At 36.0% G+C, this 13,524-nt stretch overlaps 1 protein-coding gene across 4 annotated transcripts in view; it reads right to left on the bottom strand.

The window, feature by feature from the left end:
* Positions 1-13,524, bottom strand: part of TOR1AIP2 (torsin 1A interacting protein 2) — a 43,491-nt gene that overhangs the window by 10,872 nt on the left and 19,095 nt on the right. For all 4 annotated transcript variants that reach the window (XM_036859107.1, XM_036859106.1, XM_036859105.1 and 1 more), the window contains exon 2: positions 692-870. In XM_036859107.1, coding sequence (XP_036715002.1) covers positions 692-725 — 34 coding nt within the window. In that variant the 5' untranslated portion in view covers positions 726-870. The remainder of the gene's footprint in view (positions 1-691; positions 871-13,524) is intronic.

The following is a 13,524-nucleotide window of genomic DNA, read 5'->3' on the forward strand; positions in this document are numbered from 1 at the left end:
GTTCTTTTTTTTTTTTAAATCTATCTTTAAGAGATGTAAACTAAAGTACTGACAAATAAAATGATATAATGTCTTGGATTTGCATTTAAATATTCCAAGGCAGGCAACAAGAGTACCATTATGTAGGTAAAAGTTGAAGTTAGATTTTGAGTACATGGGACTTCATTATACTGTTCTACTTTCATATATTTAAAAATATCCTTAATAAAATATTTAAATATGCCCTTCTCTTCTGAAAAACCTACTTCATATTTTGCCTATGTTATATCACATACACACACACACACACACACACACACACACACATGTAAGTAGGATGAAGAATTTAAATTTCATCTTTCCTTATAATTGAAAGATCCCCCTCTAAATATATAGCATAGAGCTTACTTGATTTTTAAAAATATAACTCTAAAGATCTGTCTACCATCTTTTTTTAAGATGCATTGTAATTTTTCCAATACTATAGGTTCCTACTGTGGGAGTCTCTAAAACATAACTCTTTTTCATAATTAGGGTCTGGTATTATGGTAAAATTCGGTAAATATCAAAGAATAAGAATCATAACAAATTAAGCAATTAAGTTAATTTCTTTTTTACTTCCAAACTTCAGTTTTAGTCACCAGAGACTTTCTCTCTAGCACAGCCCTAGTTTCCTACAGCACAAACCTAGTGCTGTACAAACTAGTCTTACCCTCTGGAGGATCCCTAAGTCCTCTGTCGGTCATGTTTGAGTTTTATCTCTTCAGACTTTGGGATACTTTTTGTTAGTGTCTGGTTTTCCTTGTGAAGATGTCTTGTTTTCTTCTTGTCCCAAGTCCCAACAGGCTCATGCTTCCCGTGGACCCAGGAAACAAGGCATATATACAGTGACTAAAATAAAATGAAAAAAATTAAATGACTTTTTTATTCATACATGGGAGAAATGCCAATTTCAGCTTTATTTACTAAATCTGTTTAGTTTGAGTAATATTTCCTCTCTGAAACTTTTCTAGTGAAGAAAAAGTATTTTCTGGCTTTCATGAGGATCATATTCCAAATCCTAGACTACAAACTGAAGAAAAGCTTCAGATTATTAACCTTGTATAGATGCCATAACCTTTTAATACATTCCAGTGTGTCTGGAAGGATGTAAAAAGTAAGACCAAGTGACCAGAATCTTGAAGAGAACATCCTTGAAATTGAAATGAAAAGTAATTCTAAGAGTAAAAATTTAAGTCACTGTTGAGTTAATCACTGCAGATTTCCTTTATGTCTTCAATTTCTGTCCCATATAAATTTCTCAGAGTTTGCCTATCAGAAGCTTTCACTTATCATTAACAAGTAACAATGCACACGGGCTACCTACAAACTAAGATGGCTGTCTTGGTGTTAGGAAGAGGAAATACACATTTGGAGTTTAGTCACTGCCTTCTTAGTGGTTTTCATACAGTATTCTTTTGTAAAATATGGAGACAGGTATCTCTTTATACAATGCCCTTCTATACAGTGCTCAAAGAAGACTAACTATAAATGATTATGATCTTAAGACATTATGTTTACTCTATATTGTCTTTAATTAAATGTTTCCGTAAAAAAACCCAAAACAAAACCCAAAACAAAACAAAAAAAAATAAATGATTATGAGCTGTACACAAAAGGAATAAAAATCAGAGGCAATTTATAAGCAATAAAAACTTAATCATGTCATTTTATAGTTAAATCTTATTTTTTGTCAAAAACCATACCACTCAAAGTTACTTAACCTTCACTATCTATAAAAATGATTAAGGATTGATATGATGACTAAATACAAAAATATATGTGAAAGAACTTTGTAAAGTGCTACATTCTTTGGATAGCCTCGTTGAGAAGTTAGCCAACTAGCCTTTTTTGTGTCCTTCTCACAACACTCTTTTGTAAAATCTAATTTTACAAGTTAAAAAATTTAATCCCAAATGCCTAGCACAGATCTTAGTATACAGCAAGAACCCCATATTTTAATTCAAAAGAATATGAATAAGTGAATGAATGCTTGAATGTACAAATAGAGTGGTGTCAACTATAAACTGAATGTGAAGGGAGGGGTTGAAAACAGGCCTCCTTTCTGCTGGTGTGAACACTTAGAAACAAGTCTCAGATTTGGAGGGTTCCTTGTCACCCTTTTATCTGCTTCAGACTCCTGGGACTGGGCTTCTAGATCTCCTTTTCATTACCATCATATGTTGCAATGAGGGTTACCTCCTATCCTATTTCGTGATAGAAAATAAAAAGTCCCCAAATCCTTTAAAAATAAATATAAAGTCCAGTTACAAAAATTTTAGAAAGCGAAGATGCTATTCACAATAACTGTAAGGTACCTCATGATAAAAACTAAAAGGTACCTAGTAATAAATCTAACAACATATATGCAAGAATTTTAGAGTGGGGTGAAGTTTATGGTATGTAAATTACACCTCAATAAAACTGTTTTAAAAAAAGAACCTTTAGGGAGAAAAGTATAAAACTTTACTGAAGGACATAAAAAGGACCTAAATAGAGAAATACATATAGACAGTAAGATTCAAAGCCATTTAATGCCACTTCTTTCCAAATTAATCTATAAATTCATTGCAATTTGAAACAAAACCTTGAGACAACTTTTTTATTGTTATATGTTTCTTATGGAATGAACAAGCTGACCCTAAAATTCACAAAGAGCAGTAAAGGATTAAGAAGAGTCAAGATAATTCTGAAGGAAGAAAAAAGAATTTTGAAGAAGAAGGGGGGCTATTTTTACCAGATATATCAAGACGTTAAAAACAATAGGGCAGGGCTTCCCTGGTGGTGCAGTGGTTGAGAATCTGCCTGCCAATGCAGGGGACGCGGGTTCGAGCCTTGGTCTGGGAAGATCCCACATGCTGCGGAGCAACTCGGCCCGTGAGCCACAATTATTACCGAGCCTGCGCGTCTGGAGCCTGTGCTCGGCAACAAGAGGCCGCAATAGTGAGAGGCCCGCGCACCGCGATGAAGAGTGGCCCCCGCACCGCGATGAAGAGTGGCCCCAGCTTGCCACAACTAGAGAAAGCCCTCGCACAGAAACGAAGACCCAACAAAGCCATACATACATACATACATAAATAAAAAGAATGTAAGCAGACAAGAATAGCATTAAAAAAATAAAAAAAACAAAAACAAAAAAACAATAGGGCATTGGTGTAAGAAGAGACAGATTACACAGAATAGAGAAACAAGAAATATATGCATACGTAAATAAAGGAAATTGAGTGACAAAAGAAAAAGAATGGATTAGTGAATAAACAGTTTTGGGACAAATGACTTTTCAAACGGGAAAAAAATTAGATTTCTACCTCCACAAAAATCAATTGCAGATAAGAGACCTAAATGTAAAGAGCAAAACTTTGAATTTTTTGGATAAAAGCATGGAATACCTTTATAATCTCAAGGTTTTCTTGATTAAGATATAAAATATACAAACCATAAGGGGAACTTTGACAAATGTAATGACATTAAAAATGTAATCTCTAGACAAATCATCAAAATCATGGTTAAAAGATAAATTCACTGACTAGAAAGATATCAGCAACACATGTAATCATTAAGGGATTAATATCTAGAATATATAAAGATTACTGTAAATCAGTAAGAGACAAATAATGCTATTTTTAAAACAGTGGGCAAAAGAGATGAACAAGCAGTTAAAGAGGACATCTAAAAGTCTACTGAGGGCTTCCCTGGTGGCGCAGTGGTTGAGAATCTGCCTGCCAATGCAGGGGACACGGGTTCGAGCCCTGGTCTGGGAAGATCCCACATGCCGTGGAGCAACTGGGCCCGTGAGCCACAACTACTGAGCCTGCGCGTCTGGAGCCTGTGCTCCGCAACAAGAGAGGCCACGATAGTGAGAGGCCCATGCACCGCGATGAGGAGTGGCCCCGGCTCACCGCAACTAGAGAAAGCCCTCGCACAGAAACGAAGACCTAACACAGCCAAAAATAAAATAAATAAATAAATAAATAAATAAAAGTCTACTGAATTGGTAAGAAACATAGTCAAGGAAATGCAAAATGAATTAATGATGAGATACCATTTCACACCACCAGATTTCACACCACCACCAGCAAAAATTTTTAAATCAGGCAATACCAAGTGTTGGTGAGGATTTGGAGATACAGAGATCTTTACTGGCAATGAAGTAAACTGTTACAGCTTTGGAGAGCAATACGGCAATACCTAGTTAAGACACACACACATTCTATAAATCGGCAATTCTGCTTTTAGATATATACCTTAGAGAAACTTTTCCTCAAGTGCCCAATGATGTTTGTAGCAGCATTGTTTAAAATGAGGAAAAATGAGAAAATCTTAAATGTCCATAAATAAGGAAGTGGAATTTTAAAATTGTAGTATATTCTTAAAACATAATATTGTATATAAATTAATGAGTTAGATATCAAAAATTTATAAAGGTACGATATTAAAGCATTTATACAAAATTTAAGAGACATTAAATAATATATAGAGTGATTCAAAAATAATTGAACAAGCAACTATATGCCAATAAAATGGACAACCTGGTAGAAATGGACAATTTCTTAGAAAAGCACAACCTCTCGAGACTGAACCAGGAAGAAATAGAAAATATAAACAGACCAATCGCAAGCACTGAAATTGAAACTGTGATTAAAAATCTTCCAACAAACAAAAGCCCAGGACCAGACGGCTTCACAGGCGAATTCTATCAAACATTTAGAGAAGAGCTAACACCTATCCTTCTCAAACTCTTCCAAAATATAGCAGAGGGAGGAACACTCCCAAACTCATTCTATGAGGCCACCACCACCCTGATAGCAAAACCAGACAAAGATGTCACAAAGAAAGAAAACTACAGGCCAGTATCACTGATCAACATAGATGCAAAAATCCTCAACAAAATACTAGCAAACAGAATCCAACAGCACATTAAAAGGATCATACACCATGATCAAGTGGGGTTTATCCCAGGAAGGCAAGGATTCTTCAATATATGCAAATCAATCAATGTGATACACCATATTAACAAATTGAAGGAGAAAAACCATATGATCATCTCAATAGATGCAGAGAAAGCTTTCGACAAAATTCAACACCCATTTATGATAAAAACCCTCCAGAAAGTAGGCATAGAGGGAACTTTCCTCAACATAATAAAGGCCATATATGACAAAACCACAGCCAACATCGTCCTCAATGGTGAAAAACTGAAACCATTTCCACTAAGATCAGGAACAAGACAAGGTTGCCCACTCTCACCACTATTATTCAACATAGTTTTGGAAGTTTTAGCCACAGCAATCAGAGAATAAAAAGAAATAAAAGGAATCCAAATTGGAAAAGAAGAAGTAAAGCTGTCACTGTTTGCAGATGACATACTATACATAGAGAATCCTAAAGATGCTACCAGAAAACTACTAGAGCTCATCAATGAATCTGGTAAAGTAGCCAGATACAAAATTAATGCACAGAAATCTCTTGCATTCCTATATACTAATGATGAAAAATCTGAAAGTGAAATTAAGAAAACACTCCCATTTACCATTGCAACAAAAAGAATAAAATATCTAGGAATAAACCTACCCAAGGAGACAAAAGACCTGTATGCAGAAACTTATAAGACACTGATGAAAGAAATTAAAGATGATACAAACAGATGTAGACATATACCATGTTCCTGGATTGGAAGAATCAACATTGTGAAAATGACTATACTATCCAAAGCAATCTACAGATTCAATGCAATCCCTATCAAACTACCAATGGCATTTTTCACAGAACTAGAACAAAAAATTTCACAATTTGTATGGAAACACAGAAGACCCCGAATAGCCAAAGCAATCTTGAGAAAGAAAAACGGAGCTGGAGGAATCAGGCTCCCTGACTTCAGACTATACTACAAAGCTACAATAATGAAGACAGTATGGTACTGGCACAAAAACAGAAATATAGATCAATGGAATAGGATAGAAAGCACCCAGAGATAAACCCACACACATATGGTCACCTTATCTTTGATAAAGGAGGCAAGAATATACAGTGGAGAAAAGACAGCCTCTTCAATAAGTGGTGCTGGGAAAACTGGACAGCTACATGTAAAAGAATGAAATTAGAACACTCCCTAACACCATACACAAAACTAAACTCAAAATGGATTAAAGACCGAAATGTAAGGCCAGACACTATCAAACTCTTAGAGGAAAACACAGGCAGAACACTCTATGACATAAATCACAGCAAGATCCTTTTTGACCCACCTCCTAGAGAAATGGAAATAAAAACAAAAATAAACAAATGGGACCTAATGAAACTTAAAAGCTTTTGCACAGCAAAGGAAACCATAAACAAGACGAAAAGACAACCCTCAGAATGCAAGAAAATATTTGCAAATGAAGCAACTGACAAAGGATTAATCTCCAAAATTTACAAGCAGCTCATGCAGCTCAATATCAAAAAAACAAACAACCCAATCCAAAAATGGGCAGAAGACCTAAATAGACATTTCTTCAAAGAAGATATACAGATTGCCAACAAACACATGAAAGGATGCTCAACATCATTAAATCATTAGAGAAATGCAAATCAAAAGTACAATGAGATATCACCTCACACCGGTCAGAATGGCCATCAAAAAATCTACAAACAATAAATGCTGGAGAGGGTGTGGAGAAAAGGGAACCCTCTTGCACTGTTGGTGGGAATGTAAATTGATACAGCCACTATGGAGAACAGTATGGAGGTTCCTTAAACTAAAAATAGAAGTACCATACGACCCAGCAATCCCACTACTGGGCATATACCCTGAGAAAACCATAATTCAAAAAGAGTCATGTACCACAATGATCATTGCAGCTCTGTTTACAATAGCCAGGACATGGAAGCAACCTAAGTGTCCATCAACAGATGAATGGATAAAGAAGATGTGGCACATATATACAATGGAATATTGCTCAGCCATAAAAAGAAACAAAATTGAGTTATTTGTAGTGAGGTGGATGGACCTAGAGTCTGTCATACAGAGTGAAGTCAGAAAGAGAAAAACAAATACCATATGCTAACACAAATATATAGACTCTAAAAAAAAAAAATGTTCGTGAAGAACCTAGGGGCAAGACGGGAATAAAGATGCAGACCTACTAGAGAATGGACTTGAGGATACGGGGAGGGGGAAGGGTAAGCTGTGACAAAGTGAGAGAGTGGCATGGACATATATACACTACCAAATGTAAAACAGATAGCTAGTGGGAAGCAGCCGTATAGCATAGGGAGATAAGCTCGGTGCTTTGTGACCACCTAGAAGGGTAGGATAGCAAGGGTGGGAGGGAGGGAGACGCAAGAGGGAAGAGATATGGGGATATATGTATATGTATAGCTGATTCACTTAGTTATAAAGCAGAAACTAACACACCATTGTAAAGCAATTATACTCCAATAAAGATGTTAAAAAAAAATTGAATGAATGAAAAAAGTGAACTAGTGATACATACCATAACATGGATGAATCTGAAAAATGTGATGAGCGAAAAAAGCCACACACAAGATTATATGCCAAATGATTCCATTTATATGAAGTTCTAGAATTGCCAATGGTCTACAGTGACGGAAAACAGATCAGAGGTTCCTAGGGGAAGGACTACTGACTGGAAAAGGGCATGAGAAAACCTTCTGGAGTAATGAAAGTGCTTCATATTTTTATTGAGGTAGTGTTTGTCATCAAACTTAAAATCTGTACATTTTATTGCATGTAGAATATCCTCAAAAAACATTATTTCAAATAACAACTGAATGCTTTAAAAAACGTATTACTTGGAAACTGGGTTGTGGTCAATAAGCAATCTGCAAAGAAATCGTGAGAGATATTTCAATAATCTTACAAATGCTCAATATACACCTTTCTTGTCACAAGGCACACATCATTCCTATAGCCCGTTTCACTCAGACCCTTTGTAACATTGCTGTTCATAGCCAAAACATAGTCCCTCAAGGCTACAAGGAAGAAGTGGTACAAACACAGTGGTTCTTGACACATCCTCACAAAAAGTCACATGGTGGGGTATCTGGGAGATCTGGAGGCCACTATTCCAGAGGCAGGTCAATCTTTTCAACAGTGTCCAATCAATACCAGGAAATGTATACATTAGGAATCTCTGGACTGCATAATAGAAGTGAGGCAGAGCCTCATGCTGATGGAAAATGGGCATGTTGGAGACTTTCTGCAGCTGTAGGAAAAACCACTCCATAAGAATGTCCAAAAAAAATACCTTTGATGGTATCTTTTGCAAAAAGGAACTGATGAAGTGAATCCCTTACAAGTTCAATTGTGAAATGTTGGTTTTCAGTGCCCCATTTGTGGAGGTTATGATTCATTTTTCCACTTAAAGAAAACTTAGCCTTATCACTGGTAGTTATCTCCGCTTCCCTGTGACCCTGAAATCTGCAGCAAAACTTACTGTTTTGCTTTAACTGTCTCCATGAGGGCGTGAACCAGGTTAAAGTAGTAAGGCTGCATTCTCCATAACTGGAGAAAATCAACAGATAGTAGGCTGAGGGATGCCTTCCTTAATTTCAATATCCTGGGACCTCCCTGAAGAGGGACACAAATTTACCTCAGTAACTCTTCTTCTGTTGTGGCTGCCCTGTGCTCGGTCTTTAAGATGCACCCTTTCTACTCCATCTCAATGTACCAGTGGTAATGTTTTGGCAACCTGGTAGGTGTTCATTGTCTGGTATACAGAATGACCTTTGCACTGCAGTAATACAACCAAGTTTAGCAGACTCCAACACATAAAATTAAATGTTGTAAGATTATCTCTACAGATTGATGCATAATACATGTTTATATATGAATGTTACTGAATAATAAAATTTTGAAAGTGTTCAACTCTTTTATTGCTCTGTACATTGTTTAAATAAACACATGAACAGAAAGGATATATGCTTGCTTCTATGGAGGAAAGGGCAGGAATAGGATGAGAACAAGAATCAGTTTCAACTGTACCTGTAAAGCCTCTAAAAAAAGAAAAAAAAAGGTATATGTGGCAAAATGTTAGTGTATTTTATCTATTTTTTCAAATTGAAGTATAGTTGATTTACAATGTTGTGTTAATTTCTGCTGTACAGCAAAGTGATTTGTTATACATATATATACATTCTTTTTTATTCTTTTCCATTATAGTTTATCACAGGATATTGAATATAGTTCCCTGTATTATACAGTAGGACCTCGTTGTTTATCCATTCTGTATATAATAGTTTGCATCTGCTAACCCCAAACTTCCACTCCACTCCTCCCTCCACCTTCCCTCCCCCTTGGCAACCACAAGTCTGTTCTCTATGTCTGTGAGTCTTTGTTTCATACATAAGTTCATTTGTGTTATATTTTAGATTCCACATATAAGTGATATTATATGGTATTTGTCTTTTTTTTTCTGACTTACTTCACTTAGTATGATAATCTCTAGTTCCATCCATGTTGCTGCAAATGGCATTATTTCATTCTTTTTTATGGCTGAGCAGTATTCTATTGTATATAGGTACATCTTCTTTATCCATCTGTCAGTGGACATTTAGGTTGTTTCCATGTCTTGGCTATTGTGAACAGTGCTGCTATGAACATAGGGGTGCATGTATCTTTTTGTTTTTTGTTTGTTTTTGCAATGCCATGCACCTTGCAGGATCTTAGTTCCCCGACCAGGGATTGAACCTGGGCTCTCGGCAGTGAAAGCACGGAGTCCTAACCACTGGACCACCAGGGAATTCCCTATCTCTTTGAATTATAGTCTTGTCTGGGTATATGCCCTGGAGTGGGATTGCTGGACCATATGGTAATTCTTTTTCGGTTTTCTGATGAACCTCCATACTGTTTTCCATAGTGGCTGCACCAACTTACGTTCCCACCAACAGTGTAGGAGGGTTCCCTTTTCTCCACACCCTCTCCAGCATTTGTTAAAATTTGTACACTTTTTAATGATGGCCATTCTGACTGGTGTAAGGTGGTGCCTCATGGTAGTTTTGATTTGCATTTGTCTAATAATTAGTGATGTTGAGCAGCTTTTCATGTGCTTCTTGCCCATCTATATGTCTTCTTTGGAGAAATGCCTATTTAGGTCTTCTGCCCATTTTTCAATTGAGTTGTTTTTTTGTTGTTGAGTTGTATGAGCTGTTTGTATATTCTGCAAATTAAGCCCTTGTCAGTTGCATCATTTGCAAATATTTTCTCCCAGTCTGTAGGTTGTCTTTTCGTTTTGTTTATGGTTTCTTTTGCTGTGCAAAAGCTTGTAGGTTTAATTAGGTCCCATTTGTTTATTTTTGTTTTTATTTCTATTGCCTTGGGAGACTGACCTAAGAAAACACTGGTATGATTTATGTCAGAATGTTTTGCTTATGTTCTGTTCTAGGAGTTTTATGGTGTCATGTCTTATGTTTAAGTCTTTAAGCCATTTTGAGTTTATTTTTCTGTATGGTATGAGGGTGTGTCCTAACCTCATTGATTTACATGTGGCTGTCCGACTTTTCCAACACCACTTGCTGAAGAGACTGTCTTGTTCCCATTGTATATTCTTGCCTCCTTTGTTGAAGATTGACCATAGGTGTGTGGGTTTATTTCTGGGCTCTCTATTCTGTTCCATTGATCCATATATGTTTTTGTGCCAATGCCATGCCATTTTCATTACTGTAGCTTTGTAGTATCATCTGAAGTCTGGAGGGTTATGCCTTCTGCTTTTCCCTTTTTCCTCAGGATTGCTTTGGCAATTCTGGGTCTTCTATGGTTCCATATAAGTTTTAGGATTATTTGTTCTATTTCTGTGAAAAATGTCATGGGTAATTTGATAGGGAACGCATTAAATTTGTAGATTGCTTCGGATAGTATGGCCATTTTAACAATATTAATTTTTCCAATCCAAGAGCATGGGATATCTTTCCTATGTTAATGTATTTTAGATCTGGGTACATAGGTGAATGTTATTTCCTGCACTTTTCTATATGATTGATGTTAATATATTTTTTAAATGAGTAATAAAATAAAATATATTAGCTTCTGTGAGGAAAAGTAAGAATCAAAAGAAAAGACCTGTGGTATGATGAATTGGGAGATTGGATTGACATATATACACTAATATGTATAAAATGGATAACTAATAAGAACCTGCTGTATAAAAAAATAAATAAAATAAAATTCAAAAGAAAACAAAAAAAAGGAAAGGCCTGTAATGGTAACTCTGAGCCCACACACAATGAACTTATGTTACAGAGGCACACTTCAACCACAGCCTCCTATACATTTTGTCATATCCAGTTGAGAAGAGATAGGACAAAGAAAAGCTACCCATGAGAACAAAATCAGAGCTGGGAAAGCAGTAGGACCTCACCCAACCTACTCCATCCTGGAAACCTCAATCTTATGATGTATGGACTATTAATATTCCTTCTATTTTACAGATAAGGAAACTGAGATATAGAGATGTTAAGAATCTTACCCAAGAACACACAACTAGTTAAAAAAAAAAAATAGTAAACATACTATAAGGCATCCTCATTCTACATTTGAATTGTGACTCTAGCACATATGACCTGGGTAAATTTGCACATATTCTTCAACTTTTCTCAAATTGCTTATTTTGGTGTTGTGAAAGTCTCAAGTGATATAATAAATCATGTAGCAACTACATCTGCCACAATTATGATTATAAATGGGCCTAAAAAATGTGACAAGGATTTGCCTTGGGTCATTCATCCCACCAGGCCTCTTAATCTTTACATCTAAGACCATTTGACACACATAATTACAGGATTGACCTCAGTCCAAAGATTAATCTTGTCCTTCACCAGGAAGGATTTAAGAAGTTTTCAATAATTCAGCATCAAGTTCTAACAATTGGATTTAATCCCTGTTCTAAAACTAAGACTCTACCTTATCCCTAGTTCTAACTTCTGCCTCATTCTCTTATACCCTTCCTAGTCCTAAAGATGGACTACATGCCATATGATTGACATATGTTATCACATTTAAATCTCACAACAGTATGAGGTAGGTATTATTACATAACCTATTTCACAGATCAAGAAACTGGATACAGAAAGGTTAAAATGCCCAAGGTCATTTAATAGTGCCAGAATCAGAAGACAAACCTAGGTCAACTGGCTCCAAGGCTATTATTTTTCCTCTATAACAAGTAGTTTTCAAGCTGTGTTCCCAAGCTTCCATGGAGACTCAAGGGCTGCCAGAGGAGACTGAAGAGATAGAAGGGGTATGGCTCAACTCACTTTTACAGATATCTGTATCCTGCTGATTGCCACATACTCTTTGGATGTCATGGAATTCTTTCTTGCGTGCCTGTCTGCCTGGGCTACCTTCTCCTACAACTTAGAGATGAATCTTAACTTAGTCACGCACAACTCAAGACAGACTCTGCTTTAGTAGGTACTTTCCAGTTGCCCCAGCACAATTTCCATTAAACGTCCACTCCTAGGTCTGCATTAAAATAACAGAGAGTAGTTCTAGAAGTCTAGAAATGGCCACCATTACGTGTAAGTAATTATTATCAACTCTCCTACAGTACGGAAGTAGAGATTAATATAGCTCATATAATCCAAAACAGTGGATCAATTGTCATGAGAATTTTAAGAATACACTTATACTTTAAAATTCATTATTCATAACTATGAAGTAGAGTATTTTAGAATAATCTGCAATATTTTAAGCCAAGTAAAGTCATACTTAAAAAGACCGAAGCTGAAAAGCTACAAAGCTTTCTAAATTTTCTCCCTTGCTCAATTTTATGAACTCTACCCCATGATGTCAGTTCTGAGAGCTGACCATATATCAGGTATGTGATGATAATCATGTATGAAGGCAAAGTACCCTTCTTAATGTAATATTAAAATTAGTATTTTTGATTCTTTTCTCTTGCCTGTATACTCACATACCTTATAATGACACCACACAGAACTGTTTTTGAGGAGCGCTACAGTAGAGCCCTCCTCACAAACAGTTGAGAAAAATGACTGAGTTATAACCTGAAATATCAGCAGTGACCTTCACTTTGATGTGAAACCTCTTTATATGTCACTGGCAAAGTACAATAACTATCACTACCTTACAGTATTATGAGTACTCAGTTCCTATTCTTTTAAGCCAGATAACTAAATACCCTGCATATGCTGCTATGGTATTTCTCAAAGTATAGTTCATAGAGTACCTGCATAAGAATCTCCTGAGGCACTATTTGTAAAATGTAGCTACCTGGGCCCCACAAGCAACCTAAGGAATTAAAATTTCTATAAGATCGGAAAATTTGCATTTCTGACAAGCTCACCCAGGCACTGATTTGAAAATCAATTGTATAAATCCATTTAATATGTCCTTACTATTTAAGAATGAAATTGGTTAAAACAAAAACAAAGACCCTTTCTCTATTTTGCCGATATTTAAAATTGCACATATGTGGTGTTTTTTGGTATGTGTCTGAAAAAGTTTAGGAGACAATAATATTGATCATAACCCCATCCTCAAAAGCA

Source organism: Balaenoptera musculus, chromosome 1 (genome assembly GCF_009873245.2).
Source record: "Balaenoptera musculus isolate JJ_BM4_2016_0621 chromosome 1, mBalMus1.pri.v3, whole genome shotgun sequence".
NCBI classification, from domain to species: domain Eukaryota; kingdom Metazoa; phylum Chordata; class Mammalia; order Artiodactyla; family Balaenopteridae; genus Balaenoptera; species Balaenoptera musculus.